This window comes from Podarcis gaigeae, assembly GCF_964106915.1.
Source record: "Podarcis gaigeae genome assembly, chromosome: 6".
Taxonomy (NCBI): Eukaryota; Metazoa; Chordata; class Lepidosauria; order Squamata; family Lacertidae; genus Podarcis; species Podarcis gaigeae.
The window spans coordinates 74,291,507-74,318,703 of record NC_139682.1 but is presented as its reverse complement, the minus strand read 5'-3'; the positions used below and the strand labels follow the sequence as shown (position 1 = coordinate 74,318,703).

The following is a 27,197-nucleotide window of genomic DNA, read 5'->3' as shown; positions in this document are numbered from 1 at the left end:
AATATACTTTACTCAAGAGTTCTGTTTGGCTAAGGAAATCCCTATTTCCAGGACAGCTTAATTTATCAAATGTTCCATTAAAATGCCACGACATGCACTGTCAAATACTGAATAAGGGTCACTAAGTGCTTATGTACACTCAGGGAAACTTGTCACTCACTTTCAATGATATTTTTTTAAAGCTGTATTCATTGTGGATGTCTTTATTAATAGTCAATCTTCTCAAGCCCTTTCTTTTGCTCCATTCATTACAATGACGGTCTGGCAGACACCGGCACATCAAAATTGATTGACTGACATTATGAGCCAATTCACTGACTGCTTACATTTGTGCAATCCTACTGAAGGTGACAGAACTACACCAGAGGAAGGGGGTACTGCATCCACCCACCACCCTGGCTCTAGCTGAAAGTCAGAAGTGTTGTGCTTTGTTCAATGGCTGCCCTGGTGGTGAGCAAACTCTGCTCATGCTTAACTATATGCCTCAGCCCAGTATACCTGAAGGAGCGACTCCACCTCCATTGTTCAGCTCCAACACTGAGATCCAGCTCTGAGGGCCTTCTGGCGGTTGCCTCACTGAGAGAAGTAAGGTTACAGGGAAGCAAGCAGAGGGCCTTCTCGGGAGTGGAGCCTTCCCTGTGGAACGCCCTCACGTCAGATGTCAAGGAAATAAACAACTATCTGACTTTTAGAAGGCATCAGAAGGCAGCCAGGTTCAGGCAAGTTTTTAATGTTTGATGTTTTGTTGCATTATTTGTTGTTGTTATGTTGGGAAACCCAGCCAGATCAGCATGGTATAAATAAATTATTATTATTTTTAACAAGGCCTTGAGATTTTCAGCTGCCTCCTGTTCAGTTGTGATGTCTCTCTATGTATGAAATACAGTGGTACCTCGGGTTAAGAACTTAATTCGTTCCGAAGGCCCATTCTTAACCTGAAACTGTTCTTAACCCAAGGTACCACTTTAGCTAATGGGGCCTCCCACTGCTGCCGTGCCGCCGCAGTACTCATCCTGTACTCATCCTGAAGCAAAGTTCTTAACCCGAGGTACTATTTCTGGGTTAGCGGAGTCTGTAACCTGAAGCATCTGTAACCCGAGGTACCACAGTACATGGTCAATGCAAGGCCATATTTCCTTTGCTGCATGCTCTGAAGAACCAAATAATATCATTCTTGAGTATCTTAGGAGAAGATAAAAGCAACTAGACCCCAGACAGTCACCACAGTGAGCATCCTGACTTACTCTTTCTTTCGTTCTCACTAAGATTCTGACAAATTTTCGTGAGGTTTTTTTTTCCTCCCTAAATGTTAATTGTGGCTGAAATGTGGAGGACTGAATTTAAAATTGGAATCAGAAACTGAACCGAAATTGACAGATGCATCCATTCCCTAGTGGCGAGGTTCTCTGAAATCACATCAAACAGCTGTTACCTCACACTTCCCAGTGCATTTCCTATCACTTTCCTTATCCACTAAAATGGCTTTTTAAAGGTGTGAGCTTGTTGTACCAAGTCCACTTTAATTGTGCAACCTGCATTTGCTGGTGTGGAATTGAATCCCATCTGAAAATTAGCAACAGCCCCTTGCAAATTATATTGTTCAGCTCAACTCCCGTCAGGGCCATGTGAATCATAAGAGTTAATGCAGCTAAATTTTGGATAATCTGAATACAATTCCTTTTGTACCAAACATCAATTCAAAGCACTGTCAACTGCTTTGATAGTGACAAAGGCTTAATTCTTAGCATGATGATTTTTGAACCTACTGTTTAAACTGCCTCTATTACAATGCAAAGGCAATTATATATCAAATTTCCTTCTGTTTTTAATATTTACCATAACACAATAATTTACTTTACTGTAATTACTAGTTGATATTCTTTTGTACACTCATCTCTGCTTTTTCTCTCATTTGAGCAGAGGATGCCATTCACTTGCTCATTAAGTTCATTTAGGAAAGGGGAAAAAAACCCTTTCTGAGTATTGTCTAAGTCAGTGTTTCCCAACCTTGTGCCTCCAGATGTTTTTGGCCTACAACTCCCATCATCCCTGACCACTGGTCTTGCTAGCTAGGGATGATGGGAGTTGTAGGCCAAAAACATCTGGAGGCACAAGGTTGGGAAACACTGGTCTAAGTAAATAAATAAATAAATAAATAATAAAAACAATGCACACCCTATCGAGTATTATATGCTTTTTCAGGGATATGAACAAAAAACTTCCTAAAAGCCCTAATTACACAGAGCATTTTATTATAAGCACCAAGAGATTTCTACTCAGGCTGCAAAAATCTATCCTCATTTAGTGATAAATTTACCGTTACAATAAGGATAGGTTGGAACTGAATGCATGGCTACATTCAACTACATTACATGCATTACTGTTTGCTGTTGTACAAACAATGTATTTGCACACAGAACTGGAGAAGAAAATAGTTTTTTAAGCAAGCAGTCCATGGCATAAACACATTTCTTTTGTCCTATTTTAGCCTCTAGTTAAACATGTTTTGCAGGTTCCTGAAGCACAAAACCCTGCAGAACCTGTTTACCAGATGTGAAAACAGGATGACTATATGCACCATGAGCACCTGTCTCTCGGACTAACCCTAACCCTAACCCTAACCCTAACCCTCCATTCCTCTTCTCCAGCCCCTATGGGAACTTCCTTTGCATCAAAGCTCAACTTACTTTGTCAGGGAAGTCCATCTTCAGCTCAGAGACACTTTTACACCAGTAGGCCGCCGTTTTCTCACTGATGAGCTCAATGTTCAGGAAAGAGCCTTGGCCTGGACCATAGATGGGGCCTGAGGTAACGCCACGTATTATTCTCGGAGAAACGTTTGTTACAATGTCCTATTAACACAATGAGAAGAGAGAAAAAATAAGTTAAACAACAAGAAGATACCAAACACAGCAGTGCAGAAAAAAATGGTTCTGGAGAAAATGTAGAAATGTCCTGATAGAGGATAGTCTGCCACATATATCTGAACAGATGCCTGCTAATTTTACAGAGAAAATGCAGCTATGACATTGCTGTTTCGCCAGGTGCTGTGCAATGTATAAGAGGAATCTGACACACACAAGGAAGACAGCAGAGAAGGGGCATGGGAGGAATGGAATGGGTAAAAGGCGTGATACAGAAAGCAGTTGGCCTAGGAGGCCATGGATGGTGTTAAAGACACAGACAAACTGAGCTACCACTTTGAGGCTGGGTTCAGCCATATCTGGGATGTGGCTATTTCAGAACAACTAACTGGGCTTAGAGGGGTCGCAATAGGTGTTGTAAAGAGAGACACCTTTGATGTAACTACCTGGTCCCCTTTCTTTTCATAGGGAAGTAGATAGCAAATTTATCCCATCAATTTCCCAAACGTGTTTGTGGAAAGCCTACACTGACCATTAATGTTTTAATAATACAGTGGTACCTCGGGTTACATACACTTCAGGTTTCAGACTCCGCTAACCCAGAAATAGTACCTCGGGTTAAGAACTTTGCTTCAGGATGAGAACAGAAATTGTGCGGTGGCGGCACGGCAGCAGCGGGAAGCCCCATTAGCTAAAGTGGTGCTTCAGGTTAAGCACAGTTTCAGGTTAAGAATGGACCTCTAGAACGAATTAAGTACGTAACCAGAGGTACCACTGTATGTGAAATGATGCTATCAGCTCAATGCTCTGTTGTTGTTGTTGTTGTGCAGAGACTTATTAAATTTAGTGATAATAACAATAACAATAACACACTGATAGAGGCAATTCCCACCTATCCTTTGAGTGTCTGAAGATGGGGGCACAGACAATGCTGTCTATTGGCCATACATTCCCAAAAGTTGCAAAGCTAGATGTGGACCTGGGACCACACCAATGTGTTAACACAATGAGAAATGAAATACCTTATACAGAACTGAGAGAGAGAGAGCGTGTAAATGAATGAACCTCCAGGCAAACTTGAGCATTTTCATTTCAGTAAACAAACATTCTTTTATTTCAGTGAGTCTAACCCAAGCCAGAGAGCTCAGCAACCACTAGGCACTCCGAGTGAATGATATGGACAATGCTAAGAGTCCAATATTATAATATGCTATAATCAAACCACTTCAGATCCAAACCATAAAGTTATAAGGAAATCTTCATCCTGTGGAGGAAAGCAAAATTAAGCTTTTTTTCATTTTTTCTCTCCCTACCTATATATGCATGTATGTGTTTTTAAGATACTTAAATTAGAAAAAAATGCTGTATGTAAATAAGTTCTTTTGGCAATTTATAATAAAAAATGATTTTTTTAGGTAAAGGCCATTTAGTTAAGGATTTCATAGAATTATTTGGTTAAGTACCCCTACTCACCATCTTGTCACTTCTGGAGAGATAACATGAACCCCCATTAGTATATAGCAATTAAGGTCAATTTACATATTTTAATTAAGATCCATCCCATATAAAACAATTAGGGTAATAGGCATACTAACTGATTTCATAACATTTGGACGTTTTTCCAACTAGATAGACAGGAAACCTTAATTAGCATTAATTAGTGCTGATCTGCATATGTTTGATAAGGCATACCCTCACCACAAATGATTATTTATTCCTGAATCTGCCAAATGCTACCGTTGCAGAGGATAAAGGGACTTGCTTCATATTGTATGTAAATGTCTAGTGATTTCTATTTGTTTTTCTGTTTGGACTATTTATTATAAAATAAATGACGAGAAATGGTGTGAATGTACAAATATGTACATTCGCATATAGAGAAAGCATGCCAATTAATGTGCAGTGGTTAATCAGCACTGCTGACATTTCAATGGTAACTGGGGAAAGGATAATAGCAGTTAGAACTTTTCCTGTCGTATATTCTCCTTACATCCCAAGGCACTGCATGTCAATAAAGTTTTCAGTTAATTTTCCAGCAGCCTCTGAAGATGTGGGCATTATGATACACAAAGAAATGAGGTCCTGTTGTCAGCTTTATTAATTTTCATTAACGATCTACCTACACTACCTTTCCCTTTCCCTCAGTTTCATCCAGCAGTTATACTCACAAAGTGTCTTGTTATTTCATCAAAATCAAGTGGGATTCCCCTGTGCTTCTGATCATTTTGTTTGACATTAAATATCACAGAGAACTTCTTTTCAAAAAAACAAACAAACCCAACCCTTAAATATTTACGTATAATCTCTGAAATGTATACAGCTTTTGATCCTCTTTAATTTGTTTCTAAGCTGTAGGGTTGATAATGTTGCATCATTCCTGCTTGTAAACAGCCATAAATTTTGTTGATCGATTTTTGTCTTTTCTTTCTTGTAACCAAGGATCTGTTTTCTCTCTTATTTTAATTGTGGATTGTGATCTCCTTGGGCTATGAGCAATGAAGCTTGTGTAGTTTTATAAACTGTATAGATATTTTAAGATCACAGAGATGGAAATAAACCTATGGATCACCTCATACAGTTCCATCCCCAAGGGAAGGATAGATTGGCTATGTAAAGCTGTCACATAGCCAATTCACATTCAGGACAATGTGTTGCGCTTACACAAAATGAGTGTGAGGTTCCACCATTTGCCATAATGCTTTAAACAGCCATGGCTTCCCTCAGAGAAGCCTGGGAACTGTAGTTTGCTATGGCTGCTGAGAGTTGCCAGGAGACACCTGTTCCCCTCACAGAGCTAAAGTTCTCACAGTGGTTTAACGATCCATCTTTCTTCCAGGAGAACTTCAGCTCTGTGAGGGAGAACAGGGGTCTCTCAGTAACTCTTAACAACCGTAACAAACTGCAGTGCTGCTACCCATGCGAACTAAAAATTCCCCATCCCACCTCATGCAACTGCTAAGCCCCCCTTTCACCTTCCCAACCCCATTTCTGAAGCCACTTCTCTTGTCTATTTTGCAACCCTGGTGTGCACCCGTTTTCACATTCAACCGCATGTCCACGTTTCCTCCTTCCCAGTGCTGGATAATATAAGCTAAACAAGCTATAGCTTAGGGCTCCAATCTCTTGAGGGCCTCCAAAAAATTTAAAGAAAAAACAAAACCTGGATGTACATTTCGAAAATGTAAGATAAAAAACAAATAAAATAAAACCTACATATAGCAACAGTGTTTTGTGTTGTGTAGGCTCCTATGATGTAAGTAATGGGCCGCGCCTGCTAGTCTGCTCCCTAAAATATCACTGGTTTGCTCATTTCTATATATAGGGTGCCTATTTTGCATGAACTGGTTGCGCAAATGGCTTTAGATATCTAGGGAAGTTTTAAAATGTTCACATTTTTATTATGTTTTTATGTACGTTGGAAGCTGCCCAGAGTGGCTGGGCAACCCAGTCAAATGGGTGGGGTATAAATAATAAAAAATATTTTAGAACAGTATGTCCCTATTTTCATCAGAGAAATAGTGAAATGTATGGGAAACTGAGTTGATGGCAACTGCAAAAAACAGATTAGGATTCCCACAGGTGAAATAATAATATTATTATTTTGTTGAAAGCCGCCCAGAGTGGCTGGGGAAGCCCAGCCAGATAGGTGGGGTATAAATAAAATATTATTATTATTATTATTATTATTATTATTATTATTATTATTATTATTATTATTATTATTTTCAAGTGGGATTCAACCACATACTGGAGAATTCAAATGCCACAAATATAATTGGTTGAGAGCTCTGCCGCAACAAACCCACCTCCCCCAAAACATGGACTTTTTGTGATAGGGAGAGTGAGGGGGGAAAGTCCTGGAAAGTGTGGGATGACATTCGCTTTGATGCAGCAACATCTAACCTGCCTACAGACTAATCAGAATAGCCAACATTGTCTAACTGGGATGAACACTCAATAAACCGGTCATCTGGAAGTCCCCCACAACAACCATCCACACAGGTTAATTGAAGAGATTCAAAGTCTACCAAGTCTTCAGCAAAACTCATCACATCTTGCTTGGAAAGGAGCTTTGCAGTGTTTGGACGGACTCTCAGATGCAAAAGAGACTAGGACAAATGCCAGCCTGGAAGCACATTGCTTTTTAGGACCTGTTTTCCACAATTATATACAAGTGAAAATGTTTTTATAAAGTTAATAAATAAATCATACATATGTTTGTGGTGCATCATGCGTGCACACACACAAACTGGTAACAAATAAGGTAAGAATTCACTGCACTCTAATATAGATGAATTAGACTAAATCATCTTAAACTTATTTTGCACTGGTTCAGGTACGGGGAAAACAGCTGCTTTGCATTACAAATGTCTGTAGACAAATGAAGGTCTTCAACATGGATAATTTTACAAAGAACCAATTTTATTACATCTTTCTCACATTATACATTTCCTCAATTGCAATCTACTCTTGAGGGCCTCCTTAAATATTGTTACTTTTCCAAATGGATTGTGGAAAATGGAACTGAATAAATTGAAACACAAAATATATTTATTGGCACAAGTTAGAGGGCTGCACTGTTAATGCTCACATTTTCCCCTCCTTAATTGTTGCTTCAGGCTCCTTTCCCAGTTTGAGACAATTTTTGGTACCACTGCATTTGAAATTTCTTTCTCTCTCTCTTATTTACTCACTATGACATGGTGTCTGATTTACGGGGCTCCAAAGGATTTTGTTTGTGGTTGTTCAGTGACATCACGGCATCATGTGTCAAATCAATCACATCACTTTGTCTGCTATGTGGTACCTGATTTTGTTTTCAGAGTCACATGACCCTATTTGTCAACAGTTGCAAATGGAGTAGAAGTGGTAACTATTGCCCTAAAGAATTCAGATAAATTGTAACCCAACAAGTTAGCCAACAAAGAAATGCTACAACCCTAAATATCTATATATAGATATATACCCTTTCTTCATCATTTATCTTACTGCAGATTTAATGTCTTTAATGGCCAACTACATTCAAAATGCACTTTGTATCACAGTGTGTATGGTTCCTGTAAACCTTCTGCATACTTAAAATCAAACATGCAAGAGCAAAAGTGAGCCAGGACACACATGCAAAACAAACGTGTCAAAATGACAGTATTGACTTCTGTAAAGAATCAATCTTTTTCTCTCACTCTCTCTTACACACACACACACACAGAGAGAGAGAGAGAGAGAGAGAGAGAGAGAGAGAGAGAGAGACCATTTATTGCATTGACCAGCCCAATCCTATCTGTTTGCGGACAAGCTATTTAAGCATAAAACCTCATTCTTCTGCTCACACTAGGTATTTATTGGACCCAAGCCAATATGAGCACATTCAATGCCCTCTTCAGATCTACCATGTGTGTCTAAGTCAGTTTCATATATTCTGTTAAGCTCTCAGGTAAATTGTCAGTTTAAATTGCAACTCAGCTAGGATGGCACAGATATAGCAAACATCCAGATGAACCAAACTAGAATTAAGGATCTCGCATTTCTGTTCAAGGAGAGACTGTGATAAAAGTTTGCAGAAGTCGCCAGTGAATAAAAAAACTAAGGGAAATGAAGTCAGAAACCTGAAATAAACTAGCCATCCCCTTAGAACTAGAGTATCCCCTTAGCTGATGATGAAGAAGAAGATACAAAATCCAGGAAACCTACAACCAACTTGGTGGCTGTCACTGCTTTCATGTAGAAAGTGCACCTCTACAATGGGGAGGAACATTAATGAGACAGAATTAAATGCTTAAGGCAGATCTTTTGTTAACTTTGGAATATGAAATTGTTGTATTTAGTGAACTGTGTGACCTATGTCAGTTTCCCTTCATTATAGATGATGTAAAGGTTTAAACAAAGTGATCACATTATGTCTTTTTCAGAAGTTAATTTATATGACCTTTCCTCATCTGGAGTGCTTTTTAGGTGCTTTGAAGTAAGTTCCAGAGTGTAACAGTGGTTACTTCTTACTAAATGTCAGCACTGGAAGAAAGACAGTCACAATTGCCTTATTGTGAACAATTCCACAGGGATGTCTTACGATTCGGGGGGGGGGGCAGGGGGGTGACTTTCATGTCTCCGTAAAACATAATTGTAGGTAAAGTTTGAACAGGCACTCAGTTGTAGCGTGCAAGAACAGACTTCATGTTATTAACAGAATACATTACTGAATTTGTGATCGAAATCCACAATCCACATATGCTTTATTTTGGAGCACTGGGTTAGATCCAAATTGAAGTCATTTGCACTTTGTTCCCATTGGAATCAATGGGGTTTCTGTTAAGTCACGACTCCCTTTGCACATTTATTTCAAAGGGACTTGTGTGCAACTGACTTCCTGGTGATCCAGTCATGGTGTGACTCACACCTACTTTCCTGTGTTTGTCTGTAACTTGTGCAGTGGGAAACCACTTGATTAAAAAGCTCAAGTCATCCTTAGCTGTGATGGGAGCCTCCTTGAATAGAAGATTCTCCACTGCAGAATAATAATAATAATAATAATAATAATAATAATAATAATAACAACAATATATTATTATTTATACCCCACCTATCTGGCTGGGTTTCCCCAGCCACTCTGGGTGGCTTCCAACCAAATATTAAAAACAATACGGCATCAGACATTAAAAACTTCCCTAAACAGGGCCACCTTCAGTTGTTTTTAAAAAGTAAAATAGTTGTTTATTGCCTTGACATCTGCTGGGAGGGCGTTCCACAGGGCAAGCGCCACTACCGAGAAGGCCCTCTGCCTGGTTCCCTGTAACCGCACTTCTCACAGCAAGGGAACCACCAGAAGGCTCTCGGCGCTGGACGTCAGTGTCCAGCCTGGATGATGGGGGTGGAGACGCTCCTTCAGGTATATAGGACCGAAGCCATTTAGGGCTTTAAAGGTCAGCACCAACACTTTGAATTGTGCTTGGAAACGTACTGGGAGCCAATGCAGATCTCTCAGGACCCGTGTTATGTGATCCTGGCGGCCACTCCCAGTCACCACTCTAGCTGCCACATTCTGGATTAGTTGCAGTTTCCGAGTCACCTTCAAAGCCACACATAGAGCGCATTGCAGTAGTCCAAGTGGGAGATAACTAGAGCATGCACCACTCTGGCAAGACAGTCTGTGGGCAGGTAGGATTAAAGGCTCCCTTGCCTACCCTGAGAAGCAGGACTGGCTCAATATATTTTACTGTAAAAGACAAGGTAGCACTATAATTGGAATACTCTATACAGTTCTGGTCAACTCATCTCTAAAGGATATTGATTGAGTTGGAAAAGCTTCAGAAAAAAGGCAACCAAAATGATTGAGGGGATAGAGACCACTCCCCCATGAGGAAAGGTTGAAGTATTTAACAGGATCATGGAATTGTAGAGTTGGAAGGGACCACAAGCCCAAGGTTTCCCAAACTTGGGTTCCCTGTCATTTCTGGACTATAATTCCCATCGTTCCTGACCACTGGTCCAGCTAGCTAGGGGTGATGGGAGTTGTAGTCCAACAACAGCCATGTTCAAATATATAAAAGGATGTCACATAGAGGAGGGAGAAAGGTTGTTTTCTGCTGCTCCAGAGAAGCGGACACGGAGCAATGGATCCAAACTACAAGAAAGAAGATTCCACCTAAACATTAGGAAGAACTTCCTGACAGTAAGAGCTGTTCGACAGTGGAATTTGCTGCCAAGGAGTGTGGTGGAGTCTCCTTCTTTGGAGGTCTTTAAGCAGAGGCTTGACAACCGTATGTCAGGAGTGCTCTGATGGTGTTTCCTGCTTGGCAGGGGGTTGGACTCGATGGCCCTTGTGGTCTCTTCCAACTCTATGATTCTATGATTCTATGAACAGCTGGTGTTCCAAGTTCTGGAAACCCTGATCTAGTCTGAACCCCCTGCAATGAGGGGATCTCAGCTAAAGCATCCACGACAGACAGCCACCTTAAAAACCTCAAAGAGAGCCTGCAACCTCCCAAGGGAGACTGTTTCAGTTTAGAGAAAAGGCAAGCAAGAAGTGACAGGACAGAAATTATAAAACAAAAGCATGCCACGGAGGAAGTGGGTTCACTAGAGTTCGTGGACATCCAATGAAGCGGAACGTTAGAAAATTCGGCAAAGATAAAAGAAAGGATGTCTTCCTATAGCTCATGGTTAAACTATGGAACTTGCTCCCACAAATAATAATAATAAAATAATAACAATAATGGTAATAATAATTTATTATTTGTACCCCGCCTATCTGGCTGGGTTTCCCCAGCCACTCTGGGCAGCTTCCAACAAAGATTAAAAATACATTGAAATGTCACACATTAAAAGCTTCTCTGAACAGGGCTGCCTTCAGATGTCTTCTAAATGTCAGGTAGTTGTTTATCTCTTTGACATCTGACCTGAGGGCGTTCCAATGGGTGGGCGCCACTACCAAGAAGGCCCTCTGCCTAGTTCCCTGAAGCTTTGCTTCTCGCAATGAGGGAACTGCCAGAAGGCCCTCGGCGCTGGACCTCAGCATCCAGGCAGAACGATGGGGGTGGAGATGCTCCTTCAGGTATACTGGGCCGAGGCCATTTAGGGCTTTAAAGGTCAGCACCAACACTTTGAATTGTGCTCGTAAACGTACTGGGAGCCAATGTAGGTCTTTCCAGTGGTCTTGGCGGCTGCCCCCAGTCACCAGTTTAGATGCCACTTGGCTGGTTTTAAAAGAGGGTTGCAGAGGTTTGTAGTGGATAAGGCTATCAGTGGCTACTAGCCATGGTGGCTATATTCTGCCTCCATGGTCAGGGGCAGTGATGCTTCTTGGTACCAGTTTCTGGAAACCACACAAGGGGAGAGTGCTTATGTGCTAAGGTGTTGCTTGAGGGTTTCCCATAGGCATCTGGGTGGTCTTTGTGAGAACAGGCTGCTGGACTAGATGGACCACTCGCCTGATCCAGCAACCTGGATGTGACAATGCAGAGAGTGTAAGACAGAAGTAAGTCATTATGAGACACATTATGAGTCATTATGAGACACAGGATATTGTGGGTATAAAAGGCAAAATAGATAGATGGGCATGCAAATTTCAAATCCTCTGTGCCTTTCATAAAGATGACCCTCTTTCTGCCCAGTCAGGGAGAAGCGCAGCTAAAGAAAGCACTTAATCAATATTTCAGTATCATCCCAGGATTGCTCATGTATACTTGTGAGAGAAACTAAATCCACCACTCTGTGGGGAATGGTACAACTGTTCATTTAGCTTGGATAATTTGCTTCTTCCTTCAGTGGGCGTCCCTAGAGCTTGTGTCATAATTAAAAAGGAAGTCCCAGTATCTGAATAAAATAATGTTAGGCTTTTATTCATTGTTGTTTTCATGTTACAAAACAAACTTTAATAGAAATGTGGCTTCCCCAACTCAGAACACATAAAGGAGCCTTAATCTAACAGAACAAACTCATACAAGTCAGAAGTAGTAGCAAATTCTCTTTATCCCTCTTGTGTGAGGTAACCATATGGAAACATGCCGACCTGTTTTGCATGTTGCATTAAACCATAGTTAAACTATGTCCTTTGTTCCTCCCCTACTTCTCCTGATGCCATATTGCTGGAAATTAAGTCATGGTCTGTCTTGGCATTATTATGAACCCAGACTCATGGTTTACTTCAGCCATAGGCAACCTCGGCCCTCCAGATGTTTTGGGACTACAATTCCCATCATCCCTGACCACTGGTCCTGTTAGCTAGGGATCATGGGAGTTGTAGTCCCAAAACATCTAGAGGGCCGAGGTTGCCTGTGCCTGGTTTATTTCTTTTCAATAATCCACCAGGCTTGTTTCTGACTTAATGTCAGTGGTTTGTTTGGAGAGACGAACCACAAACCCTCATTTGGACACAACGCTAAGCCAAACCATGGTTTAACTCCCAGCAGCATAGCAGAAGCAGTGGAGAAATGATGTGATCACATACTGCACGTTCAGTCTTTAAACCATGCCTGGGCTTGCAAAGAATATTTCCAGAAGCCACAGCACAGGCTCCTGTCTCTATGTGGTGAGAGGACGAAGCAAGGGGAGCCAGAAGAGTGATGGTGACATTAGAAAGCAGTGATGGGGTTGGGGGGAAATTTGCAAACAGGGAAAATGCACAGAACCATATGCAGCTAGGAGGAGAAATCAGGAGATGGGAAGAAAGGGGGAGACTACAAAAGCAGAAATTTCAATAGAGGAGGGTGGAGGAGAGGTGAAAAAACAAGTAAGGGAGGAGAGAGCAGGACATTTTGGCTCCTTTTTTTTTTTTTTTTTGACCACCCTGAATCTTCTTTTTAAAATGAAAATTTTAAATTCCTTTCCTCCCCCGCAGCCAACTGATTTTTTCTTGACTGAGATGGCACATTTAGGTTTGCAGAGAATGATAATTTTGTGGTGGACCATTAGCCAATTTACTAACTTTGTCTTAAGATGCCACCAGGCTCCTTATTTTTGCTGCAAAAGACTAAGAGGGCAACTTCTCTGGAAACTCATTAACTTTGAAAAATAATACAGAGGGAAGGTAATTGATTTGTAAATATCAGTTGATGGCTGAAATATCCATTATCTACTGTGTGCCAAGTTAAAAGAAAATATACATTTAAAAATAGATGTATTTCCGCATAAGCGGACAACAAAATGGAACACAGGCTTAATAAATTAATAATAATAATAATAATAATAATAATAATAATAATAATAATAATAATTTTATTTATACCCCACCCTCCCCTGCCAGAGCCAGGCTCAGTGCAGCTAACACCAGTAAAATTACAGTAAAAACATAACAGGAAAAAAACTCCACCAATTTAAAATATAGGTTAAAATGCAATTTAAAATGCAGCCTCAATTTAAAAGTAGCCCATAGATCAAAACCATAAGGGGAGGGAAACATAAGGGTCAGGCACAGTCCAAACCAAAGGCCAGGCGGAACAGCTCGGCCTTGCAGGCCCAGCGGAAAGATGTCAAGTCCCGCAGGGCCCTTAGTCTCTTGTGACAGAGTGTTCCACCAAGTCGGGGCCAGTACTGAAAAGACCCTGGCCCTAGTTGAGACCAGTCTAACCACCTTGTGACCTGGGACCTCCAAAATATTGTCATTTGTGGACCTTAAGGTCCTCCGCGGGGCATACCAGGAGAGGCGGTCCCGTAGGTACGTGCAAAATAAAACAACTGCAGCACTGTGAGTAAATATTGGAAGAGACTGAGATGTTCATGCATCGCTCCTCAGGAAGGATCATGCCAGAAACCAAGAAAGAAGCCTTGGAATGACTCCTGCCTTCAGATCCTGGTGAGTCATTGCCAGTCAAAGTAGACAAGAGGTTAGATACATCAGATCAATCGTCTTTGTATAAGACAGTCACCCATGCACTGTTTACTCTAATAAAAACACAGCAAGCAAGTAAACCGCAAAGCAAATTTAGAGTAAACACAAAACCTCAAGAAAAATGTTTTTCTTTTCCCCCCAAGTATTGTGTTGATATTTTAAATAAAACAGCTACTCTTGCTTCTAATGCTCTTTAAAAAGTTCAGCATCTCGATTGCTTCCAGAAGCGTTTAATACAAATAAACACTGGGGAAAATTAAAAAAAATGAAACTCTTGTGCATTTCTGACATCTGTATTTGACAGCATTTTTCCAGACCTTTAGAATGCTTCTTCTGCCATTACAAAAACATTATTTTAAGAAGCTATTATGTCCTACACCACTTAGCCTTGACAAACAATTACGACATATCACATTCAACAGAATACAAAAAGTAATCTGTATGACAAGGTTAAAATTAGACTTTGAACAATAGGTGCTTTGCAGAACAATTCCAAACTCTATGCTGCTTTATGAAATTTTCCACTGAGGGGGGAAATATGGGGGAAGGGAGGGGGAGAGAAAGAAAAGTGAAGGACATCTGTCATGGGAGGCTTAGAGGACACACCATCCTGGAAGTTAGATGAAAACTTTATTGTCTCTCTCCAGTAAGGATGAAAGAGGCACCAGAAACTCCTGGCTCCACTCAAGTATAGCTAGTAACGAAACCTTATACGACCATCCACACGGCACCTGAAAAACCGACTGAGAACATTTGTGCAGCCAAATATTTCATAATATTCATGACAATATTTCTGAACTGTATGAATAATACAATTAAACTCCCATAATCCAGGACCATTGGCTATGCTGGCTGCGACTGAGGGTAGCTGTAGCACAAAATATCAGTCGGGGGCACCGGGTTGGGTAAGGCTGGTCTAGAACTGTTGTGGAACAGAACTTTGCTTGGAGAATTTAGTGCAACTAGTACAATCAACTAGTACAGTGCAACTAGTACAATAAAAAGCAGAGTCATCACCTTGATGACAAAGGTCCGTATAGTTAAAGCTATGGTTTTCCCAGTAGTGATATATGGAAGTGAGAGCTGGACCATAAAGAAGGCTGATCGCTGAAGAACTGATGCTTTTGAATTATGGTGCTGGAGGAGACTCTTGAGAGTCCCATGGACTGCAAGATATCAATTCTGAAGGAAATCAGCCCTGAGTGCTCACTGGAAGGACAGATCCTGAAGCTGAGGCTCCAATACTTTGGCCACCTCATGAGAAGAGAAGACTCCCTGGAAAAGATCCTGATGTTGGGAAAGATGGAGGGCACAAGGAGAAGGGGACAACAGAGGACGAGATGGTTGGACAGTGTTCTCGAAGCTACAAACATGAGTTTGACCAAACTGTGGGAGGCGGTGGAATACAGGCGTGCCTGTCTGGTCCATGGGGTCATGAAGAGTCGGACACGACTAAACGACTAAACAACAACAACAAGTACAATCATCAAGTGCATGGATGTCATAAAGTCTGATGCAATCTTCACTGCCACATCCCTTTGGTGGTGCTACTTTGGGGATGGAACGAGGGTGTAGGCCAGCCCCCTTGTGCTAATGGAGATGGGGTTTTAACTTGCGTGAGTGTTGTTTTATTTGGAAGGTGGAGTTGTTTGAAATTGTTGTTAAATGTTATATGTTAATTTAGATTTTTGTATTTGTGGGCTGGAGGATTGTTTATGGGCTTTGGTTGGGGAATGTATTATTTATTAGTATGTCTTTTGATTATATTTGGTTATTTTTATTTTTATTATGTTCTGACTATTTTTATTATGTATTTTGTGCTTTGTACATTATAACTTTGTGCTGTGAACTGCCCTGAAACCTATGGCAAAGGGATGCGGGTGGTGCTGTGGTCTACACCGCCAAGCCTCTTGGGCTTGCTGATCGGAAGGTTGGCAGTTCGGGTTCCTGCGACAGGGTGAGTTCTATTGCTCTGTCCCGGCTCCTGCCAACCTAGCAGTTCGAAAGCATGCCAGTCCTGCTATGGTGGGAAGGTAAATGGTGTTTCCGTGTGCTCTGGTTTCCATTATGGTGTTCTGTTGCACCAGAAGCGGTTTAGTCATTCTGGCCACGTGACCCGGAAAGCTGTCTGTGAACAAACTCTGGCTCCCTCGGCCTGAAACTGAGATGAGCGCCACAACCCCACAGTCACCTTAGACTGGACTTAACCATCCAGGGATCCTTTACCTTTACCTTTTTTAAACCTTTACTACTACTACTACTACTACTACTACTAATTTCCATCAGAGCTGCACTTTGCTTGTGCAGACTCAGACCAGTAGTCCATCTGTCACAGGATTGCCTACCCTGGCTGGAAATGACTCTCCATGGTTTCAGGAAGGAGACCTTCCTAGCTTTACCTGGAGATGACAGAGAATAAAGCAGCATAGCCTTTACAGTGGTACCTCGGGTTACAGACGCTTCAGGTTATATACGCTTCAGGTTACAGACTCCGCTAACCCAGAAATAGTACCTCGGGTTAAGAATTTTGCTTCAGGATGAGAACAGAAATTGTGCTCCAGCGGCGCGGCAGCAGTGGGAGGCCCTATTAACTAAAGTGGTGCTTCAGGTTAAGAACAGTTTCAGGTTAAGTACGGACCTGCGGAACGAATTAAGTATTTAACCCAAGGTACCACTGTATTTCTCCAGTGAAAATAGGGATATTCTATTCCACATCAGGACGTTTCTCCTGATTTTGATCTCGCCACACATATATATGTCATATACACAACTACATTGGTCACCTTGAGCCAATTACAACACCTTCAACAGATAAATGGAATGAAATAATTTTTTAGCCGTAAGCTGCCTTGAGTCCCTGCCAGAAAAAAAGAGGTGGGATATAATAATGATAATATCATTATCTGTGAGAATATCATTATCTGTGAGAATGATCAGGAACATAATAGACAGTAAGTCCTCAGTGGGACTTAGTTCTGAGTGAAAATGCTTAGGATTGCAGTGTAAGACTGCAAGTCTTTACCCAGTTACCTGGGAGTAAGCCCCATTGAATACAGTGGGACTTACTCCTCAGTAGACAGTGTAAGGCTCCATTTACTATAAAGGAATGAACTTTTCATGTGTTTCCTAAAAAATGGCTGGCTGCTGAAGCCTTGCAATTGAAGAATTTAAAGTGGAGTGGTGACATTTTCCTTCAAAATCATAGGAAGGGCTTTGTATGCCTGCTTCAGCATTTCCTTCATTTGGTGCAGGAATTTTATCTTCAGTATAAACAGCATACACACAGACATACACATACACACCACTTTTAATTGTTCTCAAAGATGTGGAGGGGAGGAAAAAGGAAAAGTGAGACATTCTGGGATCAAATCAGAAACCAGCTTCTGTAATGCCAGGACTGTCCCTGGAAAATAGGGACACTGGGAGGGTATGCAAATATATTTCCTTCCATAGACTTCCTGGCTGCTAGCTGAGTGTGTAGGGCATGCTTGATTACCAAAGAGGGCCGTCAACCAGTTTATCCATATCTGAATTCATCTTTTAGCTTTACATTGCTGAATCATTTTAGAGAGAGCCAGAATGGCTAGTGAGCTCTTCCTTACATTTCGTCAAAAGCTTTGCTTCTGTTATTTATTTGCAAAGCCAATACAGCTGACCGTGGCCTGCTGTCAGGGCTGGTTTTCCCCAGATGAGATAAGAAGCAAGCAACTATTCAGACAGGCAGTGCACAAGGGCTGAACACTATAAGAGCTGCTCATCTGAGAATGTAGAGCCAGAGGAGAGCTAGCGGGTGGATCAGATGTAAGAGTTATAGGATCAGATGGAACCCTACTGGCTGCTTGTATCACCTGATGCCTAATGAGTCAAGGCAGCGCTCACAACTTGGGGGAGGCTGCCAGATGTAAGCATTACAGGAAAATAAGAGAATGGAGCAGGAAACGATGGGGAGAGCAGAAGCTAAAGTGAAGGTTTGACCCATCCAAAGAAGAAAAAAATTCAAAGTTTCCACAGCCCAAAATGCAGTGGTTTAGGGTCACCGTTTTCACTACTTATTGGATTATCTCTGAATCAGGGAAATTCAAATGGGGGGGGGGAGGGGAGGAATGTATGCTGTGGACATCATGTGGACCATGCTGAATTAACAAGAAAACAAGCAGTTTTGAATCCCAGATTATGCTCTGGTGTGGACAAGGTCTATATGGTGATTTGGGGTTGAAGAGAGGCACAAAGTTTGTGCGGGAGGTCCCTGGAGGGTGGCCTGTTATCCCTTCCCGCCCCGTTTTTAATGTGATAAAATATAAAAGTATTTATTCCTGAAGCCAAGATATAATTATTTGCTTTGACTTTATTGCCGAGGTGGTTCATAAATTCAGCATCGATGTTGCATGGCTTCAGTTTAGTACAATGACAATTGCTATGGCCTGGAGAATAATAAGTGGTATGATCTGGAATTGGCACCATTTTAAAGCAGCCAGTGTTTTACCATGCAGGAAGGTGGTTTCTACAAAGTGTGTCTTATGACGTAATAAATAGTCCCTTTCAGAGATTTGGAAAGGAGCTAAACCCCAACAACTCCGGTCAGATTGGATAGTCTGAAATCACATACACACCTCCTCAACAGATACAGGTTGTATCATCTGCATACCTTATGACATAATTATTAAACTCCAAAAGGAGTGGGGGTTTGGGGGTTTTTTTGGTGGGGGGTAGAGATGCCACCTACTAAACACCCCAGCAGCCACTGATAAGATTGGTATTTTTGGAATAATAATAATAATAATAATAATAATAATAATAATAATTTGTTATTTATACCCCACCCATCTGGCTGGATTTCCCCAGCCACTCTTGGCGGCTTCCAACAAAGTATTAAAATACAGTAGTCTGTTAAACCCCCTTCATGGATCACTGCCTTGCCGTGGCAAAGGGGCTTGAATAACTCAGAGAAGCTATGAGCTATGCCGTGCAGGGCCACCCAAGATGGACAGGTCATAGTGGAGAGTTTTGACCAAGCATGATCCACCTGGAGCAGGAACCGGCAAGCCACTCCAGTATCCCTGCCAAGAAAACTCCATGGACAAAGACCACAGGCATATAAAAGTTATGATGCTGGAAGATGAGCCCCTCAGGTCGGAAGGCGTCCAACATGCTACTGATGAAGAGCAGAGGACAAGTACAAGTAGATTCAGAGCTGATGAAGCGGCTGGGCCAAAGCTGAAAGGATGCTCAGTTGCGGATATGCCTGGAAGCGAAAGGAAAGTCCAATGCTGTAAAGAAAAATATTGCATAGGAACCTGGAATGTAAGAACCATGAACCTTGGTAAATTGGATGTGGTCAAAAATGAGATGGCAAGAATAAATATTGACATCCTGGGCATCAGTGAACTAAAATGGACGGGAATGGGCAAATTCAATTCGGATGACCATCATATCTACTACAGTGGTCAAGAAACCCGTAAAAGAAATGGAGTGGCCCTCATGGTCAACAAAAGAGTGGCGAAAGCTGTACTGGGATATAATCTCAAAAATGATAGAATGATCTCGATACGAATCCAAGGCAGACCTTTTAACATCACAGTAATCCAAGTTTATGCACCAACCACTGGTGCTGAAGAAACTGAAATTGACCAATTCTATGAAGATTTACAACACCTTATAGAAATGACACCAAAGAAGGATGTTCTTCTCATTATAGGGGATTGGAATGCTAAAGCAGGGAGTCAAGAGGTAAAAGGAACAACTGGCAAGTTTGGCCTTGGAGTTCAAAACGAAGCAGGGCAAAGGCTAATCAATCTTATTTTGTTCTGCCAAGAGAACAAGCTGGTCATCACAAACACTCTTTTCCGACAACACAAGAGACGACTCTACACATGGACATCACCAGATGGGCAGCATCGAAATAAGATTGATTATATTCTCCGCAACCAAAGATGGAGAAGCTCTATACAGTCAGCAAAAACAAGACCTGGAGCTGACTGTGGCTCAGATCATCAGCTTCTTATAGCAAAATTCAAGCTTTGACTGAAGAAAGTAGGAAAAACCACTGGGCCAGTAAGATACAATCTAAGTCAAATCCCTTATGAATACACAGTGGAAGTGAGGAACAGGTTTAAGGATTTAGATTTGGTGGACAGAGTGCCTGAAGAACTATGGATGGAGGCTCGTAACATTATACAAGAGGCAGCAACTAAAACCATCCCAATGAAAAGGAAATGCAAGAAAGCAAAGTGGCTGTCCAATGAGGCCTTACAAATAGCGGGGGAGAGAAGGCAAGGAAAATGTGAGGGAGATAGTGAAAGATACAGGAAACTGAATGCAGATTTCCAAAGAATAGCAAGGAGAGACAAGAAGGCCTTCTTAAATGAGTAGTGCAAAGAAATAGAGGAAAACAATAGAATGGGAAAAACCAGAGATCTGTTCAAGAAAATTGGAGATATGAAAGGAACATTTCATACAAAGATTTCCATAATAAAAGACAAAAGTGGAAAGGACCTAACAGAAGCAGAAGACATCAAGAAAAGGTGGCAAGAATACACAGAGGAACTATACCAGAAAGAAATGGATGTCTCGTATACCCCAGGTAGTGTGGTTGCTGACCTTGAGCCAGACATCCTGGAGAGTGAAGTCAAATGGGCCTTAGAAAGCATTGCTAATAACGAGGCCAGTGGAAGTGATGATATTCCAGCTGAACTATTTAAAATTTTAAAAGATGATGCTGTTAAGGTGCTACACTCAATATGCCAGCAGATTTGGAAAACTCAGCAGTGGCCAGAGGATTGAAGAAGATCAGTCTACATCCCAATCCCAAAGAAGGGAAGTGCCAAAGAATGCTCCTACTACTGCACAATTGCACTCATTTCACACGCTAGCAAGGTTATGCTTAAAATTCTACAAAGCAGGCTTAAGCAGTATGTGGACCGAGAACTGGAAGAGGCAGAGGAACCAGAGACCAAATTGCAAACATGTGCTGGATTATGGAGAAAGCTAGAGAGTTCCAGAAAGACATCTACTTCTGCTTCATTGATTATACAAAAGTCTTTGACTGTGTCAACCACAGTAAACTATGGCAAGTTCTTAAAGAAATGGGAGTGCCTGATCACCTCATCTGTCTCCTGAGAAATCTCTATGCGGGACAAGAAGCTACAGTTAGAACTGGATATGGAACAACTGATTAATTCAAAATTGGGAAAGGAGTACGGCAAGGCTGTATATTGTCCCCCTGCTTATTTAACTTATATGCAGAATTCATCATGCGAAAGGCTGGGCTGGATGAATCCCAAGCCGGAATTAAGATCGCCGGAAGAAATATCAACAACCTCAGATATGCAGATGACACAACCTTGATGGCAGAAAGTGAGGAGGAATTAAAGAACCTTTTAATGAGGGTGAGAGGAGAGCGCAAAATATGGTCTGAAGCTCAACATCAAAAAAACGAAGATCATGGCCACTGGGCCCATCACCTCCTGGCAAATAGAAGGGGAAGAAATGGAGGCAGTAAGAGATTTTACTTTCTTGGGCTCCATGATCACTGCAGATGGTGACAGCAGTCACGAAATTAAAAGACGCCTGCTCCTTGGGAGAAAGGCAATGGCAGACCTAGACAGCATCTTAAAAAGCAGAGACATCACCTTGCCAACAAAGGTCCGTATAGTTAAAGCCATGGTTTTCCCAGTAGTGAAGTATGGAAGTGAGAGCTGGACCATAAAGAAGGCTGATCGCCGAAGAATTGATGCTTTTGAATTATGGTGCTGGAGGAGACTCTTGAGAGTCCCATGGGCTGCAAGAAGATCAAACCTCTCCATTCTGAAGGAAATCAGCTCTGAGTGCTCACTGGAAGGACAGATCCTGAAGCTGAGGCTCCAATACTTTGGCCACCTCATGAGAAGAGAAGACTCCCTGGAAAAGACCCTGATGCTGGGAAAGATGGAGGGCACAAGGAGAAGGGGATGACAGAGGATGAGATGGTTGGACAGTGTTCTCGAAGCTACGAACATGAGTCTGACCAAACTGCGGGAGGCAGTGGAAGACAGGAGTGCCTGGCGTGCTCTGGTTCATGGGGTCACGAAGAGTCAGACACGACTAAACGACTAAACAACAACAGTCTGTTAAACATTAAAAGCTTCCCTAAAGAGGGCTGCCTTCAGATGTCTTCTAAGAATCTGGTAGTTGTTCTTCTCTTTGACATCTGGTGGGTGGGCCACAACATTTGTAGGAAGTCTAGCTATCCAAACTTTCCGTACCTTATGACAATAGTCCAAAAACAAGTGTAGAAAAAACAACAACTAACAGCCAATGCCACTTGCACAATCCCAGTCTTACCATCATAGCTACTGGCTACCATTTCAACTAGGATCAAAGCCATGATGAAGACAAAGGTTGACTCTGGCTGGTTACCTCTACAAATGAAGATATAAACCAGAAATAATGCTCAAATCTATTGTGAGGCATTGGCAACATTGGCATGTGTAATGCCATGCTTTAAATCTACATAAAGTTAAATTGCACTGAAATCCCAGCCATTTCCATGGGTCTCATGCAAGCATAACTAAGCAGGATTTGCAGCCTTAGCTGCCTGCCAGGATGTCCATTTGCAGAAAACAAGGTAGGAGGAACTAATTACAGAGAATTCATTATGCCTTTGATTTACAATAACATTAAACAGAAAACTATTTGAAATATGGATTTGATTCACCTGACAGGGGTTAAATCATTCTTATAGAAAGTTTAGCTTGGAAGGGGGGGGGGGAGAAACAAGAAAGCCCAGATAAAAAAAGAAACAAAAAACCTACTAATATGAATGGCCTGTGTTTCATATTACTGCTTAAGCGCAGACAGACAAATTGCAGGAAGCCAATTATTATTGATAGCAAACGTCAGGCAGGGAAAATGCAGAACTTTGAAAAACAACCTGAGAGACATCGACAGTGTTATGTATTCACATTAAAACAAGGTGCTATAACACTAATGACTGCTCTTGAAATCTTCTGACAACTCCTCAATCTTAATCAGTTACCAACTATGGCCTTTCTACCACCACTAAACGTTTATTGTGCTTGCGACATTAAGGGAAGACTCCTGCACAACCAGTGCAATCAGTCCTCATTTGGATTGGTTTAATAGTGCTTTAACAATAAGAGAAACATGAGCTGTTTTGATGCTCTCTCTCTCTCTCTCTCTCTCTCTCTCTCTCTCTGTCACTGTTCTGGAGCAGAAATCTATGGTCAGCTTTTGAAGAGCCACACACAGCTAGTTCTCCACCCATGCCCAAAGAAGCTTGCTTGCATCCTAAAAACAACAACAGCATATGGAAACAAGAGAAAAGAGAGATGGAGGGAAAAGGCGTAAAAGCAAACTCGAGGACCAGTTCCTAAACAGTAGTTCTTACAATGACCAGGTGACACAGAAACAGATCAGGGGTGGGAGGTGGACTGATGGAACTAGACTTCTGGCAAATCTAATGGCACGTGTCCTGTTTCTCATTTCTCTCACTGGTGGAATGGTGAGGTTTGAACTGTGGACTTTGCAGCTGCCAGAGCGATCCTCCTTGGCACCTGACTGGAGAGCGGGGGGAATCGGTTTGATGGAGGTGTATTCCTCCCATCCCTGCCAACCTCCACTGGCCTCCTGCTTACAGAGTGAAACTAGAGTTGATCCCGATGGCCGAGAGCTGCCCTTTCCCCCGGCCAAACATGTGAGTGGAAGTGCCACTGGTGCACAGGTGCCGAGCTGCCCCCAAGATTGGGGGCAGTGCGTGGCACGTCTGTGTGCGACATCACACGTACAACACAGCATGTGATGTCACACACATCTTCCAAGGCCATGCAGGCCTAGCAGAAGTGTTGGGAGATGCTGCAAAGGCTGGTGCAACCTTACTAGACAGTCCAGCCTCCTCTGCCTCCTCAATGTTTGGGTGGGTGAGCCCCCTGATAAGGAATATTGAGGGGGCTGACGAAACCTCTGCCACTAGAGTTGGTGTTCCTGCACTGGTGTGGTCCCCACTGGCAGTGCCCAGAAATGGGGCTTTCCAGGGGAGAGGAGTCCTGCCTGCTCCCCACCTGGCTGTTATGCACAGCAGCCTTTTGGGTATGGCCATAGTCCTACTGCTGCGCAAAGCCCTGCCAGGCTTGGGGTGAGTCTGGGTAGTTCCCTAAGGGTCACTAAGATACAGAAGCTCAGAAAGTGTAAGCACAAGAAGAAAGGCCATGAGCCACAGCAATATATGAAGGAGAGATAAAGCGTTAAAGCAATACCAGGCCCACACATACATTCAAAGATCACGGCTGCGCTGCTTGCCAATTAAGCATCAACATTCACACTTGCGCGCAATCAAAGAGGCGACTCTTTGCTTAAGGCAGAATTTACCCACACACTAGTAAAGCCCTTAACAACAATGGACACCTGTTCAAGACTCACTTATTGCCTAATTAAATATTAACATGTCTTGATCCAATCTGTGGCATAATTTTAATTACTGTTGTCTCTTAGGATAGCCACATAATCAATGTATTTAGAGCTGTTCCTAGAGGCTATTTTGTAATTCAAATTGTGATCCATCATTACAATATTTTCCTCCGGATTGCTGTTAGAAAAACCAGCCCCATTAAACTCTCCTAAGGGGAGGGAGCGGGGATTAAAATAGCCCAGTTTCTTTTTAAACAAAGTGAAAACTTATTTGAGACCTAAATGGAACCAACTATTGAAACCAATTTGCAAGCAGCTGCTTCTGTTAACATTGTAGCTTTTCCTAGATTAATCTTCGGCATGGCCAACCCACAATGCACCTATTAGTATTTAATACATGGAAACACTGCACCATGTTTATGTTTTGATTGTGCCGGCTTTCAAAAAGCAAGCCTCACAGTGCACATCTATGCAGAAGCAAGTCCTACTTAAAAAAATTAATTATCTTTTATTGAGGGTTTTTTTTTAAAAAAAATGGGAAACTACGGCAGACAAAAACACCATAGTGAAATGCAGACTCTTAAATGCAGTCATCTACCAAGGCAAGTACGCATTTCAATCATGCTTTAGATTGCAAAATTAGATTCATGTTAATTCTTTATTTCCGTGATTTTATAAATGTGCCCTAGTATCCAAGACCTAGGACAAAAAACACCTGGAGATTTCAAAAAGAAATAAAAGAAGAAAACAACCAAGTGCTAGGATTATTTTTTCATGATCCATAAACATGCATACACTGGAGGAAGAGAATGGCCGTGCTCTCTGTTACTTGTGTGATCAATAAGATCCAAATAGCTGCAAAAGGATCGTGATTGCACTGCCCCCACAATATCACGAATCTCTGTGTTTTTATTTAGTTAGCTGTTTAAAACTTACATGCTGCTTAACTACAGTTAACTCTAAGCAGATAACAAGGCATAGCTCAGCTGGTAGAACATGAGACTCATAATCTTAGGGATGCGAGTTCGAGCCCCATGTTGGCAAAAAGATTACTGCATTGCATGGGGTTCGATTAGATGGTGCTTGTGGTCTCTTATGTCCATGATTTAGACATAATAAAAGGAAGCAAAAATCAGTTAAAATATAATAAAATCAAAAATTCAGCAGGTGCTAGAAGTTCAGCAGGGAGAGGGCATTCCATAAAATTTGGCCCACAATGCTAAACACATAGCTCCTGGTGGATCCAAGCTGTGCATTCGAAAAAACTAACAGTGACTCCCCTAAAGATTTCTGTGATAGGACAGGGATATAAGGAATTAGACTGTCCTTAATGTTTCCTAGGCCCAGTGGAGCTGCAGTTCAGCCACATTTTGGAGGGCCACACTATGCAAAGATTGTGCACCATTAGCAGATGAAAAACTGCCATCAGCATGATGTTCAGATCCAGGCAACATAATACATTAAATGATTCCTTTAATGTGTCTGACTGCTGCTGCTGTTTTAAAAAAGCAGCAATATCCTCGTCCCCCTAATACGAATCAAGACCGCTACACAGAGGGAGAGGGAGTTAAGCTTTCCCCTCCACACAATGGTTCCGGTGAAACTTCCCAATCCCCACCAAAGCTGCTGTACACTCCAAGAGAAAAACTGAAACATAAAAAACGTACTCTAGTTTGGTCCTTATTCTGGTTGGTACTATGCTCTGAGCAAGAAAAAACAGCCTCACTCTGATTTCATATTAACACAAAGCAGGAGCATAACGACATCTTAGTAACAACAAAAAAGCAGAAGAAAGGTCACTTTCTGTAGAGAGGATTCTGGATGAAGACACCTTGTGCCAGTGGTTCTCAAGGGGTGCGTTCCACCACTCTGGTGTGGCAGGAGAAGATGTTAAGTGCGGCAGGAAGATGCAAGGGCAAACAATGGAACATTTAAACATTTCACTGTAGTATAGTATGTCATCGGTATCAGAAAAGAGAAAGACTTCTTTGTGTTGATTAGGAGATGAATTTGTTTGTCTCAAATTAGACCTAATAGAAATGAAATTACCCAGCAAAAGCAAGGTCACATATCTCATTGAGTTTGTTTACATACTTAAGGTGCAGATGTAATAGCCTCCTTTATAATTATATTTTGGGAATGATTCGTGTTCTTATGTGGCTGCATTGTTTTATACTTTCTAGATGTCCTATAATCAAATTATAAAGTAGATCTTATAAATCAAGCACCACTAGGAGTTGTTTCTTTTCGTTTTCCAATGTATTTCTTATCAATAAAAAAACTGGTGTGGTGCAAGCAAATTTTTATTCTGAAAGTGTGGCCCAGAGAAAAAGGTTTGAGAACCACTGCCTTATGTAAATATTAATAAGGTTCACTGGTATAAACTCCTACGAGATAAAAATCTGGATCCACTTACAGGACTGCTGTAAAGCAAAATGACCCTTTCTTCATTATTTCAGGATAACAACATATGGACAGAGCATACAAAGCACAAAAGCTTCTGTTCCCATTATAGGGGCATATCAGCACATGTGGTGCAAGTGTCCATAAATGATATTGTTGTTTTACTTTTATTCTCAGTTTATGCAACTGTTGCATGTCTTGTGTCT

At 41.6% G+C, this 27,197-nt stretch overlaps 1 protein-coding gene across 6 annotated transcripts in view; it reads right to left on the bottom strand.

Annotated features, from left to right (window-relative positions):
• Positions 1–27,197, bottom strand: part of DPYD (dihydropyrimidine dehydrogenase) — a 495,490-nt gene that overhangs the window by 166,717 nt on the left and 301,576 nt on the right. For 4 of the 6 annotated variants that reach the window (XM_083743290.1, XM_083743286.1, XM_083743287.1 and 1 more), the window contains one exon: positions 2,688–2,852. The exons of the other annotated variants lie outside the window; for them this stretch is intronic. In XM_083743290.1, coding sequence (XP_083599416.1) covers positions 2,688–2,852 — 165 coding nt within the window. The remainder of the gene's footprint in view (positions 1–2,687; positions 2,853–27,197) is intronic. 6 annotated transcript variants of the gene reach the window in all.